A 15,692-nucleotide genomic window follows, 5' to 3' on the forward strand; every position below is an offset into this window, starting at 1 on the left:
AAAAGGGACATTTTAAGGGAGTTTACAGAAAGTGGCACAATTTGCATCCTAAGTATTTACACATTTTGCCTGTTTTTTCAACTTCATGACAAATATTACCGGTGGTTATACTACAGCTCAGAGAAAAAGTCTCATTTTAACTGTTAAGTTCTTTAAAACTTTCTTCTGCCTGCACCTGAAAAGGCTGAGAAGATGGTAGAGGACGCTTTGTCAGCTCAACTCCAGTAGATTTTGTTGAGTTTATTTCATACCACATCTATTACATGAGCTTTTTAGGAAAAGTTGATAACCCTAAACTAAAGAGGAATAGCATCAAACACTACTAGCAGTAAACACTCAATGTTTAGTAAATAACAATAAATGTACATCGTATTTACAGCCAACTGTATCTTAGGACCAACAATAGTAATTTACATAACATGGGTCTCTGCAGTCTCATTACAATTGCATTCCTGTAGTCCTGCCCATTGCATCTGCATCAAACGACTGAATTCTGTACAAATTATTTCTTTTTATTCTATGGATGTCACATAATATCAAGAATCAAACATTCATACTTGCATCAATGCCATAAATATATTTTGTTCGTCATTAGTATCAGTTTTGAAAGATGTACCCATACAATATTGGTATCATAGTCTTAAAATATGTATCAGTGGTGCATTTTAGCTTTGAGAATCATTATGTTTACATTTGCCAAATTTGACAGACCAATAACCATGGAACCAGATATAAAACGCATTGCAAAATAATGTGGCTGTCCCATGCAATACAATTAATTTAAGTACTAGTAGAATGGAAAAACAAGTTGACTTTGTATGCTTAATTGTGTTTCATTGTATCCATTGAACCATATCCAATTGTATTTCCAAGAAATATGTGAAAATACCGTCTAAACATCACAAAATGCCACAATTTCAGACGGCCCCTTTAAATATTCTGCTCCGAATGTCTGATTCGGGGTCGGATGACGTCACGATGGGAACGCTTCTGCGCTCTGACCATATCAGCAGATCAGTCATACCGGAAATATGCGAAAATTGGAAAGATATGTGCTGCCTTTCATTCGCAATCCCTATATAAGTCATGAACACTTACGTTTTTCTTTTTTTTATGCATTTTAATTTGTAAATAAATAATTACATAAAAAGTCAGCTAATAATTTGGTCAGTGGCAGCTCCCTATTCTGCCCACAAAGCTCTCTAAATAACAATCCAAAACCTGACAACAATACTCTATTTCCATATCATGACCTGAATTATTATTAGCAATATTGTTATTATAAGTGCTAACGCAGACAAACTATTTTTAGCGGTGCATCGTTAACAGAGAAGTAACTAGCTTATGCTGCAGCATTGAGTCGGTCAGTGTCCTGCTGCTGCATCGTGTCTCAACTCGTCAAAGTTATTTTAGATTATAAATCATGCCTCTCGTCTGAATAATAGGAGGGTGTAGCCATTAATCTAGAAGTTCTTCATCTGTGACATTCAATTTATAACTGGAGATGGAGACAAAGACATGACAATCGCAGATGGTGTCTGCAGGCAGCAACTTTTTGTGTGGATTATGATTAATTCTTCATCAAAACGGAAAGATAAAAACGGAAAGATATGAACATCCTATCAGTCGTCATCGCAGTGAGAGCAGACACTGTACAGCAGGGGTGTCCAAAGTGCGGCCTGGGGGCCATTTACGGCCTGCAGCGCGATTTTTATTGGCCCGTGACACATTCTATTGACAAACTAAACCGGTCCCAAATTAGAACAAAAAACTCAATCAATCAAATTAGAACAAAAAACTATGAAAAATTAAACGGGACCAAATCCCCCAAAAATGGGACCTGAAAACCAAAATGGCCGACAACCTGAGCGTCTTACTGTATGAGGTCTTTGATGATTTCCGTGTGTCCTGTCATGATGAAAAAGTGTGCACATTTCTTGTGAGACATGATGTTTTTGAGTGTACTAAAGCCCTCAAAAGCGTTTCAGTTGACGGTATAACAGCAATATTAGTAAATACAAGCTAACTTTCGAGCACAGTTAACATAAATACAAATAAAATCATGATTAAAATAATCATGAATGATTTTAGTGCTTTATCTATAACACAAAGCTAAGATGTAGAAGTGTTTTTCAAATGTTAGCATATGTTCACCTACATTGTTTTGGTTTGAGTATTTTTCATATACCCAAAATGTATAAAAGTGGCCCTCGCAACCTTCATTTTTCTCCATGTGGCCCTCGCTGGAAAATGTTTGGACACCTTTGCTGTACAGTAATGGATTGTTTTATTATGTTCGTAATTTGTATTTCTTGCACTTAATAATAGTGCTACGTGATGCGATAGTGGTTCACTAAAGCTGGATCTGTTTAGCACAGCTTCTAAAACTTGTAGCTCGTCCTTATGTTTAGGCTAAAAAAAACAAGTTCTGGTTTTTAATTTTTCCCAAAGTAATCGTTGTTGGCTCTCACAAAGTCGGCATGATTGGCATTGTTGTGGTTCCACCTCTGTCACGTATCACGTGACTGGCTTTCTCATTATCTCTCAAAATGGTTTGGGAATCTCCATGAGATTGATACTATTTTGATCATATCTATTTACTCGCAAACCTTGTACGTCTTTTAGTCTTATAAATGTTTTATATATATATATATATATATATATATATATATATATATTTACACACACACACACAAACATTTCGGTTCGGTACATACCTCGGTTTAGAGGTCACGGTTCGGTTCATTTTCGGTACAGTAAGAAAACAACAAAATATACATTTTTGGGTTATTTATTTACCAAATTTGCAAAATCTTCCACCAAAAATATTTTTCTTAGTGGAATATTTGATGTGAAGTAATCGGAGCCTTGGATAGGTCAATAATTCATAATAACATTGATTTTGATTCAATATTATGTTTTGAGCAATGACAGTTTGAAAAAAAAAAAACAGCTTTGTTTTATTAGTCAACATTAAAACTTTTTCTAGATTTCATTTAACCTTTAAGCTTTTTCATTTCACTTTTTTTATGTTTTTGTTTATTTTAATATTATTTTTAGAATGTGCCGTGGGCCTTTAAAACATTAGCTGTGGGCCGCAAATGGCCTCCGGGGCACACTTTTGACACCCCTGCTATAGATAATAAAAAATTAAATCTGATAAAAAGCAGAGCCTGGCGACGCATGCGCGTTTATCATAACTCTCTCGCTTTCTCTGTCTCTGCCCCTCCTTCACGAATGCTGCTGCGTGCACAATTTGTTTTGTTTTTAACCCCTTCTTAACCCTGAATGTACATTGAAAATACACGCAAACCTAACTCAAAATGCCGGACATTTGAGGCATTTAAAAAACTCCGCCCTGACAGCTCCGCAAAAGAGGACGTATGGTCAGTCTATCCTAGCCCGTTAGCTGCTAGCATGCCGTGTGTTGTGCCTCGGTGTGCATTGTTTACACAACGTGCGTTACGTTACTTAATATGTCCGTGTGGAAACTCGTTCGGTACACCTCCGAACAGAACCGGAACCCCCGTACCGAAAAGGTTCAATACAAATACACGTACCGTTACACCCCTAATAATATAAATATAAATATATATATATTATATGATAACAGCTTCAATATAGAAGCCACTTGTTTTTTTCCATTCTACTGGTACTTTAAAGTGAAGTAAATGAGTGCATTTGATATTTAAACACTTCCAATTGCAAGACCGGCAATACTTTTAAGACGCCACTAGACGACAGTGTTGCTCTGCAAACTCCTTCGTGTTGCCTCAATAGTCTGACTCTGAGGCAAACTTGGCATGATTTTCTTTTGTGAACAAAATCTGCTCAACTTTTGAGGTTCTATTGCAGTTATTCTGTTTCCATAACCACTGCTGGTTTATGTGCGGTTTTCCTTTTTTGAAGGTGGCCAGCACGGCTATAAACACGCCCACCACGTTGACTGTCAACTCAATAATGCCTCTTACCAGCACCAGCGTCTCCGGTTTAACCTTCACAGGTATGTTGTCAAGTAAAAAAAAAAAAAACATTAATACCCCAAACCCTAATGGCCACCTTCTTTCTAAGGCGCAACAATTGGGGCCACGAACACTGCATCCGTCATCTCCACCACACCCGTAATTTCCACGGTAACCAGCTCTCCGTCTCTAAGCCCGTCCCTCACGACCAGTCAGTCCACCATCGCAGCGATGAATAGAATCGGTGCGCAGGCCATCGTCACCCAGGCACCGACATCCATAGGCACCGCCACCCTCGGGTCGGGCCAGGTGATGGTGGCCGGTCCGGGGCTGTCGGCAGCGCTTCAGGGGGTCACCCAATTGCCCACAAGCGCGAGCTTCGCCGCCATGGCCGCCGCGGCTGGGCTAGGCCCCGGACTGATGGCCTCCTCCCAGTTCACTCCAGGGTAAGTACTAGCCACAACAATTAAAGGATCACCTCAGCTGTTTTCTTCCATTGTTAATGTCAGTGATGATCTGGTGTGTGTTTCCAGTGGTGCCCTGCTGAGTCTGGCTCCCGGTAGCCTCGGCAGCGCTCTGAGTCCTGCCCTCATGAGCAACAGCACCTTGGCTACTATCCAAGGTGTGTATCATCGCAGCCGTTACTGTACAATCTTCATCAATGCAAGAATGAGACAACAAACCAAGCACAAGCCTGTTAACATTCATTACCAACATTTATTTAAGCCCCTCCACTGGTTTCTACCCTTAGGGTCGGTTGTTAATTGAATAAATTAATAAAATATCAAATCAATTAAAACGTTTACCAGTGAGCCGTTTCTGAATATTTACATCACATGAAGGAAAAAGGACATTCCACCACGGTGTTAAGATGAATCTATTCCCTTGCATAATGAAAGCTCATTTAAAACCCCCTTCAGGACACATTTTTAACTCCTAATACCCCTGCTCGGATTTTTAATGTGTGTCCGGTGGTGTTTTCGCCTTCCACCATAAGTTTAATCACCTCATTAAAATGACATCTCTACAATCCTGCCTCATTAAAAATACAGAATCAATGAATATGTAAATGCAGAGAAAAGGTCAGCTGTTGGACACGAGCTGTCTCCAGCTTCAGGGCAAGAACGTTTGTACTTCAATATTGTTCTCTTGTAAAAGCATGCAGTTGACAAACTATTTGTGATGGAGCAACGTTTTATTGCTATGATAAATAAAACCTAGGATAAGCATAAGAGACATTTGGATGTTCTTAGAGCCGTGCAGCCAGTAAGCTCAAACTTATAAAATGTTTAATTTGAAAGATTACACTACAGCTGACATCTTAATAAACATGCGCATACCTTAACCTTGGCGGGTCACACAAAAAAGACGCCAGGTGCTCTCTGCAGTTGTCAACTAATACGTATAGATGGACTATACGTGTATATTGTGTCTTAAAAGTAATAGTTGGACTTTATTAGAAAATAATTGCAATTGAATAATCAACTTTAATTGTATGATAATTCAACAATATCCGAAACAATAACCAATGTTTTCCAATTCAATGACTGAATCACTGAAGGCTCAACGTATTCTTAAACAATTCAGTCAAAAATGTGTATTTTTCTATTACCGTAAGCTATTTAAATGCACAGATTAGTCCATTTTTTAACAAAATGCAATGATAAGTTTCAAGATGCTATTAGCACAAGATAATTCAAGGATTAAATGTCTTAAAACACATGTATCCAGCAAGTTTGTTGATTTTTGCCAGACATGGGCTTTCTTAGCTTGGCTCTGAACACCACACCATCATGCAATGCTCACACAAACATGCTGCTCTTCATGTTTACATCACCAACACTTGGCTTAAAAATATATTTTGGTGTTGGCATTACTGGTGCGTTAACATTACACAAATGCATCTTGTCCACTGATGTTGATGCCGTGTCAGGAATAATGAGCACCTAGGAAAAGTTGTCGCAAAATTATGTGATTTAATGCGATAGGGCTGCAACGATTAATTGATGGGAAAAATCTTCGATTTATATTCTGTTGCTGTGATTTTATCCTTTATTAGTGTAACTAATAATAATGAATAAAATACGGTCTACATAGAGTGCCAGGTATTTTAAATACGTGGACGTAGTTTCTGTACGGCCGACGCAATAGAGCGCACATGACAGTGATAATGTGTGGGTGCCGTCATCTGTGTGGCAGTAAACAGCTGAGAGGTTTTAATTGTATTGTGTTTATTAAATTATGCACACTTGTTAAGTGCAATTTTAAAAGGAAATTGTACTTTTAACAACCAATTATGGCAATATTACTTCAATTTGGCCGACGATAGAACTTTTAATACTATCGTTATATCGTGGTAATACATGTTGATGATACATTCTAGCCGTGTACGCAAATTTGACAGCGACAAACTAAGGCGTCTTCAATGCAATGTAGCGTCTTCGCTAGTGGCTAACGTCCTTCCATAGTGCAAAGTCACTTCTACGTCAGCAATCTTCTCGCCTCATGGCAAAAAAACAGTTTCTTACAAATCATTCCAGGAGGACGAGGAATAGCTAAACATGTTAAACTACCGTACACACCGTAGGCGGATATCTAACTGAAAGCTTTTGGTCTTGAATGTAAACATGATGGTCAAATTGATACAAATATCGACAGTAACTATACCAAGTAGTATAGTATTAGGTCGATACCATAGTGGTTAGATTGATATTTTTTTACTACAAAAAAATCATTTGTCGTTTTTGTTATTGTTTACAAAGTCAGGAAATAAGTCCCTGGACACTGGAGGGCTTTAAGAGCAAAAACCAAAATATTTAAATCAGAGCCTATGGTAGGAAATAATTTAAATATTTAATCGATGTGTTTACACCGCCATTTTGTTTTTTTGTTTGATTATAATCGCGATCAAAAACTGAATCATTCAATGATGTTGAAAATGTTAAGTATAAAACTTGTATCGATACCCAAATTTTTAGTATCGCGCAAAACAGATGTATAGTATCAAACAGAAGAATAAGTTCTTAGACTATTTTAACTTATGTGTAGATAGAACCATGTTACAACAGAAAGTAACCAGATAATAACAGGAAATTAGCAAATAATGAGAAAATAATGAAAATGGAATTGATGCAATATGTTACTGCATATGTCAGCAGCCAAGTTAGGAGCCTTTGTGAAGCATTTTGAAATTATTCTACTGTTATTTACATACCAAATAATATTTTGTGATATATATCGTTATTGCAGGAGGCTTCAATATATGTCACAATATAGATTTTATATTGTCCATCCGTAATTTCAATGTTGAGGATGTGCATTTATTTTAAAAAAAATTAAGTTTTTGCAAGAAGAAAAGTTGTTTATTTCACTCTTATTCTCAAAAATAGGCCTTTTGGCTATTAAGGGTGTTTTATCTGATCAATCAATCGATAGATTACTCCAACCATCCATCTTTTTTCTACTGCTCGTCACGCTCAGGGTTACGGGGGCCGGGGCCTATCCCAGCTGCACTCTGGCGAAAGGCAGGGTACACCCTGGACAAGTCGCCACCTCATCGCAGGGTCAACACAGATAAAATAATCGATAGCTGCAGCTCTAAAATGCAATGTTGTTCTGTAATTAATTAATAGTAATTAATACACTTCTGTTTATAACCATTGGAGGCAACTTGCATGTCCATTTGTTCTCTTGCTAAAAAACGCACCCGTCTCTCCACAGCCCTGGCATCGAGCGGCACCATCCCGTTAACGTCTCTGGACGGAAGCAACCTGCTGTTTGCCAACACCTCTGCCGGCAATGGACACAACCTGGTGACCACGCCGCTCTTTCTCAACCCCCAGAACCTGTCGCTGCTCACCAGCAACCCGGTCAGCCTGGTATCAGCCGGGGGGGGCGGTCTGCAGGTCACCGCCGACTCTCACCACCAAGCCGCCACGACCATTGCCACTGCCTCCAAGGCGCAGTGAGTCCCTAACTGCATCCCGAAAGAACGCCCTGTTTTCTTTAGTCGCGGCGCACTGTTTTCCTCATGCCGCGCAGGAAATAGGGAGGCGGTTTGATTTGGGCTCTGCGCTTCACTAACGAAAACACACATCCGCTCCATTGTAACTACTACTATTTGGTCCCCTTGCTTTTACCAAAAAACAACCTCACCAGGTTGGGCTTTTTGATTTTGGTTCTCTTTGTGATATTTGGACATTTTTCCTCCTATCTCAAGCAGTAGCCAGGAAGAAAATGTCCCCCCTATTCATTTTGTATATATGTCCTATTTCACTCTTTTTCTAACCAAAAATGTTGGATTTTACTCTAAACTTACTAACTTCACAATACACGTCATCACTAATCCCCTTTACTTATATTTTTGTTGGACAGGCCTTGACATATATATCAAAAATGTTTTTTGTTTTTTTAATCTTTCCTGTAATTTTTTTACATTTTCCGAATTGTAAGTCTAATACTACAGTAAATTAACTTTTTTTTGTGGTTGTAACGCTTTAAAAACAAGTAATAAGTGGCCGATATAAAGGTTATCATTGCTTTAAGGAGACCAGTCGGGTCTCTACGAGTTTCTCTTTCTGGAAACACTGACTTTTACACTTTGCCTCGGGGGCTTCTGTAAAAAAAAAAAAAAAAAAAAAAAAAAAAATGGTGCAGATTGTAGACACTGATAGAAAATGACTGAAAACTTTAAGAGCTTTAAAAACGTGGAGTGGTGTGTTTGTTTCGTATGTAAAAGCTCAGTATGAAGCTGAGACCTAAGTAACCAAATTATCCAGACTCAGTGGTCTGGGCTAAGACCACCCGTCAGGGGGTGTGGTCACCACACTAAATGTTGGCTAAATGTTTGTTTTCTTCCTTCTGTTTCTTTGTAATGGTAGTACCGTCGTATCTACTTGTGCACAGTATCTGTACCAAAAAACTGGATTGGTGAGCTGTTGTGGGAGGAATTACCTTTTTGTTTTCTTTCATTGTGTCTGCAGCCACTTGAGTGACTGTGTACTTCACATTATACCAAAAATATTTGTCGGTGTAACTTAGTCTAGTTGATATATTTATGAACAGAAGCTCTCTTCATTGTCAGCGGAAGATAGAAATGCAATATTTAGATTTATTTCCAAAGACCTTTTTTTTTTTTTTATAAAGTCTTTCACGGTTAATTTACGGTAATTGGCAGCACAATTGACCAAAAATAGGGAATGGCTGAGTTTTTTTGTTTTACTTATCAAACACTTTTTAATTTTTGGAGCCATTTGATGGCGTTGAACCATTTAAGTAGCAGCTTTTGGACGTCAGTAAAGCAGGAAAAACACCCTCTTTTTTTTATTTGGGTTTTAGTACTTTCAGCCATATGACAACAGCTTGAACCAAAGTGGTTTTCCTCAGTAGCGGCCCGTGCCTGTCCCAGCACTCATGTTGCTGATCACATGATCTCTTCACGCTGCTTACTAATGTCAGTACCTGCTATTCTTGATCAGGTGCGGTTGGGGATGGGATGGGTGAATGAAATGCTAGCATGTTAAGAGGCCTCCGCCATGCTTTACTAATAGCTTTATTAGCACGTCCTGCCAAGAGCGGGTTTTGTGGTTCGACTGGAAGGATCTGCTGTCAACACCAGGAGTGGGCATTGTAGTTACCGTAACCTCAGACTAGATTCACCCATGCCTTTTAGCGGGATATTTCGGCAATTGTGCTTTTTATATAGCAAGTTTTTTATATATTGCAGTCGAATAACTGACATCGGCATCTAAAATACTAGACGGACAACAACATTGCGTAATACCCTTTCTGTTCCAGCTCTGGTACTGCCTCCAAAGCTGAAGAATTTCCACGTCAACTTTATGTCTGACCTTGCCTCAATTTAATTTCCATTCGTTTATGTGGAATTGGTTAATCGTGCCATGAGGCGATTTTGTTAAAACGGAGTGCAACCTGCAGAGGCGCTGTTGATTTAGTCTCAACTGTCTAAAGAAAATAATATATGAAAGTTGAACTTTATCTGTCGTCTTTGGCACCATTTTCCGGCATTCAGAACATCCCAAGAGGTTCTCCCATCCCATTAATTGATGATTGACCATCAAATGCCCACCCCTAGTCTACACACAGATCCTGTCTGATCATCGTTACTGTTCAGAACCAGCATGTTAGATTTGCTGCGCCCCAAATGTTTTCCAAAGACGCTCCGGCCTCGTTTCTAGGACTCACCGGGCTGAGTACTGTTATGTGCCACACATTCAGCCAAACTCCACACAATGGCGTCGTCGTTCTGCTGCTCCTTCTTTTAACTAACAAATCATTAGGAAATCACTGGGGCAGCCAGAGATCCTCTTGCGTACCTACTTCTTTTTCTCTTTCTAATTGTGACTGAATATACCTCAGCAGCACTTAAAACATAAGGTTCACCTTTTTTTTTCTTTTTTTTCCTCGACATTTCTGTGTACAGAACAGTGTGGAATGTATAATAAGTAATGTCATTTATACCGCGATATAGGACCCGAACATAAAAGGACAACTACTGCTATTTCGAGTACTACTATTTAATTTTTGTCTTCTGAGGTGTTGTTTTTTTTGAGATCCTTTTTGCCAAAGTAATAGCCTTTCTCTTTGCAGCTCTGCCTGCCGTATGGTCAACGCACCAATGGAACCCAGTTCTGTTTGGGCGCCGTTTTTTGTAGTTACACAAGCGCGCTCGCCATGGGGCACCATAAGATGTTACTAAAATATTTATCTTGAGGAAAGACCTAAGAATCAGAACAGTTCTTTTCCTAATTCTATACATATAAATATATATATATATATATAAACATGTGTAAGATATCCATATTTTATATTTGAACCGGTATGTCAAAACTGAATGTAGTGTTTATGACTCAAAAAAATCTCCCAAAAATGCATTTTTTTTTCTATTGTTGCAAAAAACCTTTTTTATTTTAAACTCTTAAGACCAAAAATTGAAAAACAACATGACTCTCTATACTGTGGCGGGTGCCCCGGTCTATGATAACATGTGTCTATCTAACAGGAGGGGGTGCTCCTGATGCACAGGTCCTCTGGTTGGGGTAAAGCGGAGACTCTGAAGTATCTTTATTTTGTAATATTGTGCTTTTTGTTTTTAAAAACTATATCGTAATATTTTTGGTTGAGTCATTTTGGACTTGATTTGCTGTGATGTCTTTAACAATCATTGTTTTTTTGGGGTTTTATTGTTCTTACTTTATGCCTTTAACTGTTTTGTATATTATGAGAGGGCAAGATCACTGGCTTTCTTAGTTTGACAAAAACGTTATCATTTATGCCTTATTGTTACGTACACGACATGGTTGCATTGTAGCATGAGTGTTTGTGCGTGTATGTGTGCGTGTTTGACTGAGGCAAATTTCACCTCACGCTTTGTGTCGCCTGGTGCATTGTCACTGAAAACAATACAGTGTACTTATGGGCATTTTTTAGGAGATGGGGGGTGCCGGATGCTTACATTGCTACCTATGTTTTTTTTGTTGTTTTTTTTTTAAGTGTGGCTCGGACAATGCCTGTAAGCAAAGCTTTACTAGTAATTCTAGCAGGTGTGTGTGTGAGTGAGCATCGTAGGAAATAGACACGATCTGCAAACCGCTAATGGGGCTTGAAGCAGGGGTGGGAAGCCTAGGGCGCCAAAAACTAAAAAGCCCCAAAACATTTAACCCGAATATAAGACACGTAAAAGGAATCTTTTCCTGAATCAATGTTTTTAACAGCTCGACAACGCTTTTATAACTAGACTTTACTGATCGTCATTATTTCCAAATTAGCGTATTTGTTTGCAAATTGGATTGTGTGAGCGACAGGTAGAAAAGCTTTAACTTGTATAGGGGGAAGTTGAAGGTGCCCCGCTGTTACGTGTATACATCTGTAGATTATAAATTGACCCATCTTATACAGGATCATTACAGTATGTAAAAATAGCTCCTATTTTAATCATATTGTATTTTAACTAGTGCTGTGAAACTATTATTTTTTTAAACAGATCAAACACACTTGTGATTTTTGATTAAAATTGCAACTAATTGCATAGTTCCCATTTGGTAACAGTTTTATCTAGAAGTCCCGTCTGGGTTTTGAAGCAACATTTTCAAGTCTGTCTCCTCACTCATCTTTGCACTGGCATATGCAATGATCTGATCACCGGCCTGTGTTTATACATGATTAATGCCATGATTAATCACATGAGTTAATGCGTTAACTTTGACAGCCCTGATTTGTACTTTATAAAACATTAATAGGAAACAGGCTCCCCCACCCTTACCCTTTTAAGCATACAGATTGCAAGTTTTGATTAGTTTCCCCAAATTATATTCGTAATCTCTTTAACCTCATTTAGCGGTTGCAGACTGGCGCTAGTTTTTTGCTTCAAACACTTCAGTTTGATCACATGACGCACCTTTCCCGGTGGCTCGGTAAACCCACTCCACGCTTGTTTATTTTATTTTTTTTAGTTTGGACAAAGAGGAAATGTGGCGCACCAGTATACCTCATTCCTAACTCGAAACTGAGTGAACCTGCTTTTAACCTACTTTTAATAAGATTTCTTGTTGACCGTCAGAAAAGCCCGCTTATTTCACCAGTACTTGCCTATGTTTTATCACTTTCTTGAACACTTTTTGAGTTGGGGCGGGGTTTCCCAAACTTTGAATGTACATAAACTAATAAACAAACACAATTTTTTTTCAAGAAATTGGACAATGGCGATCCCATTTTTGGCCCTGACCCTAAGTTTGGAACCCCCTGCCATTATTTCACCAAATGCCCACTGTCCTTCTATACCTAACCTTTTTTAAGTTTGACAATCCTATTTATTTTCTAGTGCACGCATGACCCTGCAATTTTAACACCCCACTCCCCACCGTGGTAACAACATTAACCAAAGACTTGTAACTGATTGTACATGAGCCCGCCGCCCACCCTGCACCCCCATCACGCTCACCACACTCACCACTTTCTCAGCTTTGGCCTGCATGCGAATGTTTTGGTGCTGCGGTTTTTCAGTGCCTGCGGGTGGGAGGACGTCGGGAAGGTGCAGGGAGGGGCTTCTTCGACGGGTTGGTGGTCGCCGGGTGATTGTTTGTTAATACACACTGAGGGTTGATCCTGTGCACTCAGGACTCCATGTCTGTCTGTCTGAGTGCTGTTGCTGGGATACGCATGCTTCTTCGCCGTCTCAAGGAATTTGCCTCTCGCACACTCCCCACCTCCCTTCCAGGAATGACACGCATCCCGTACTCACTACATTTTCACTGCTGTACCCTCCCCTTACTCACTACAGACTGATCAACTGTGACACTATGCATCTCCCTCCCCCACCGACAAAAACTTGGCGGGGGATCATTCGGTGACACTTTGCTTTACTCCTCACAAAGCGCTATCTATCCCAAAGCAAAACTCTCCAAATATTTGTATTTTTTTGTTATGATTGTTATTGTTTTGGACAAAATGCAGATACCAAAGATATCCCTCTGTCTCTCTCTCTTCCTTCTTCCACCCTGCAGCAGCATGTGTATTAAGAGACAAGCACTGGCTTTTTTTTAAATCCAAGCCTCAGTAATTCCAAAGGTTAGATGTATATTTTGGTATATTTCTGAGAAAAATGTGTGGAATAATAATATTAATAATAGTCTGTTTGTTGTATTTGTTTCTCTCTCTGTGTCGCAGCATGGAACTAATAGCAGAGCTGTCTTACTAGGTTAAAATATATTTTTATATGTTTTTGGGTGTGTGCCCGCAATATCAGCCCAATTGACCAAAGGATTTAACAAAAAAGAAAAAGAAAAAAGGCAAACATGTACATAATATGTCTGTGTATCTTGAAAAAAGGCATTGTGTAAACCAATAACTACTCACAGTGGACACTTGGGCTCATCTAAAGGAATGTTTCCCCACTTTTCCCTCCCTTTTTTCTTACTCTGCAGTCTAATATTTCATAAGAGAACTCTTCTTGTAGAGTTTCCATCTTGGACTAAAAACACTGAGTTTCTTTCGAGTACAAACAAACAAAAGAGAAAAAAAAAAGAACTAAAAAAAACAAAACAAAAAAACAACTGAACTGAAAGATTGTGTAGGAGTTTTAAGTATGTGAATCAGGATACATAGTAGGTTTTGATGCATTTGTCTGCTGTATTTTTGTTTTTATACACGTATATAAATAATCTTTTACTGTAAATGTACAGTTCTCTTTTGTTGTAAACATCATTAAACCATTTTCAAGTGTTTTCACATGCCCTTGCCTGTTTTTTGCTTTCAAACTCATAGAATAGACCTGTTTGTACTCACCCGAATATAAGACACTTATTTTTAGCAACATAGCGAAACTAAATTTTTTATTACAATTTTACCTTTTGTCGAACCGAATAATAGACCATACATTGTATTCAGAACGTATTCGCAGTGCTTCACTTTTTCCACATTTTACGTTACATCCTTATTCCAAAATGGAATAAATAAATTTGTCCTCAAAATTCTACACACAATACCCCATAATGACAATGTGAAACACGTTTTTTTAATGACATTTTGCAAATGTATTAAAAATAAGAATCTAAAATCACATGTACCTAAGTATTCACAGTCTTTACTCAGTACTTTGTTGATGCACCTTTGGCAGCAATTACAGCCTCAAGTCTTTTTGCATACGATGCCTCAAGCTTGGCACACCTATCTTTGGGCATTTTCGCCCATTCCTCTTTGCAGCACCTCTCAAGCGCCATCAGGTTGGATGGGGAAGCGTTGGTGCACAGCCATTTTCAGAACTCTCCGGTGATGTACAATGCGACTCAAGTTTACAGAGTTGTCCTGAAGCCATTCCAGGTGAAATGTAATGAGATCATGTTAAAGTACCAATGATTGTGCAATGTTGACTGTGATAACACAATTTTCTTTTCTTTAAAACTCTTCAAAAAAAACCTAATTAATCAAAATCAATGTTATGAATTATTGACCTATTGGCTCCAATTACCTCACATCATATTTGTTATACTTGTATAGCGCTTTCTACCTTCAAGGTACTCAAAGCACTTTGACACTATTTCCACATTCACCCATTCACACACACATTCACACACTGATGTGTGTGTGGAGCTGCCATGCAAGGTGCTAACCACGACCCATCAGGAGCAAGGGTGAAGTGTCTTGCTCAAGGACACAACGAATGTGACTAAGTTGGTAGAAGGTGGGGATCGAACCAGGAACCCTCAGGTTGCTGGCACGGCCACTCTCCCAACTGCGCCATTCCCCTTTGAAATATTTTTTGAAGGAAATATTGCATATTTTTTAGGTGGTGACTTGTCCAGGGTGGACCTCGCCTACCGTCCGAATGCAGCTGGGATAGGCTCCAGCACCCCCGCCACCCCGACAGGGACAAGCGGTAGAAAAATGGATGGATGGATGGAATATTGCATATTTTGTATGTTTGTCATAAACTACATTTTCTATGACAACAGGGGCATAAAATAAACAAACAAAAAACATATAAAAACGTTTAATTGACAGATAGATCTGAAGTTGATATATAGAATAGAATAGAAAGTACTTTATTGATCCTTGGGGAAAATTCAGATCTATCTGTCGATATAAAGTTGAAATAAAAAACAAAACAATATGTGTGACTAATTAACACATTTATGAGGAGGAAGGATCCCTGAGAATTTCAGTAGGATTTTTTTTTTTAACTGTCTTTGCTCAAAAAATATATGTTATTAATTA

General features: G+C 38.7%; 1 protein-coding gene across 10 annotated transcripts in view; it reads left to right on the forward strand.

The window, feature by feature from the left end:
• Positions 1 to 14,209, forward strand: part of pou2f1b (POU class 2 homeobox 1b) — a 36,993-nt gene extending 22,784 nt beyond the window's left edge. For all 10 annotated transcript variants that reach the window (XM_072914485.1, XM_072914489.1, XM_061971074.1 and 7 more), the window contains 4 exons: positions 3,910 to 4,003; positions 4,072 to 4,408; positions 4,496 to 4,584; positions 7,683 to 14,209. In XM_072914485.1, the coding sequence (XP_072770586.1) occupies positions 3,910 to 4,003; positions 4,072 to 4,408; positions 4,496 to 4,584; positions 7,683 to 7,930 (768 nt within the window). In that variant the 3' untranslated portion in view covers positions 7,931 to 14,209. The remainder of the gene's footprint in view (positions 1 to 3,909; positions 4,004 to 4,071; positions 4,409 to 4,495; positions 4,585 to 7,682) is intronic.
• The last annotated feature ends 1,483 nt before the right edge of the window (positions 14,210 to 15,692 follow it).

This window comes from Nerophis lumbriciformis, linkage group LG13 (genome assembly GCF_033978685.3).
Source record: "Nerophis lumbriciformis linkage group LG13, RoL_Nlum_v2.1, whole genome shotgun sequence".
Lineage (NCBI taxonomy): Eukaryota > Metazoa > Chordata > Actinopteri > Syngnathiformes > Syngnathidae > Nerophis > Nerophis lumbriciformis.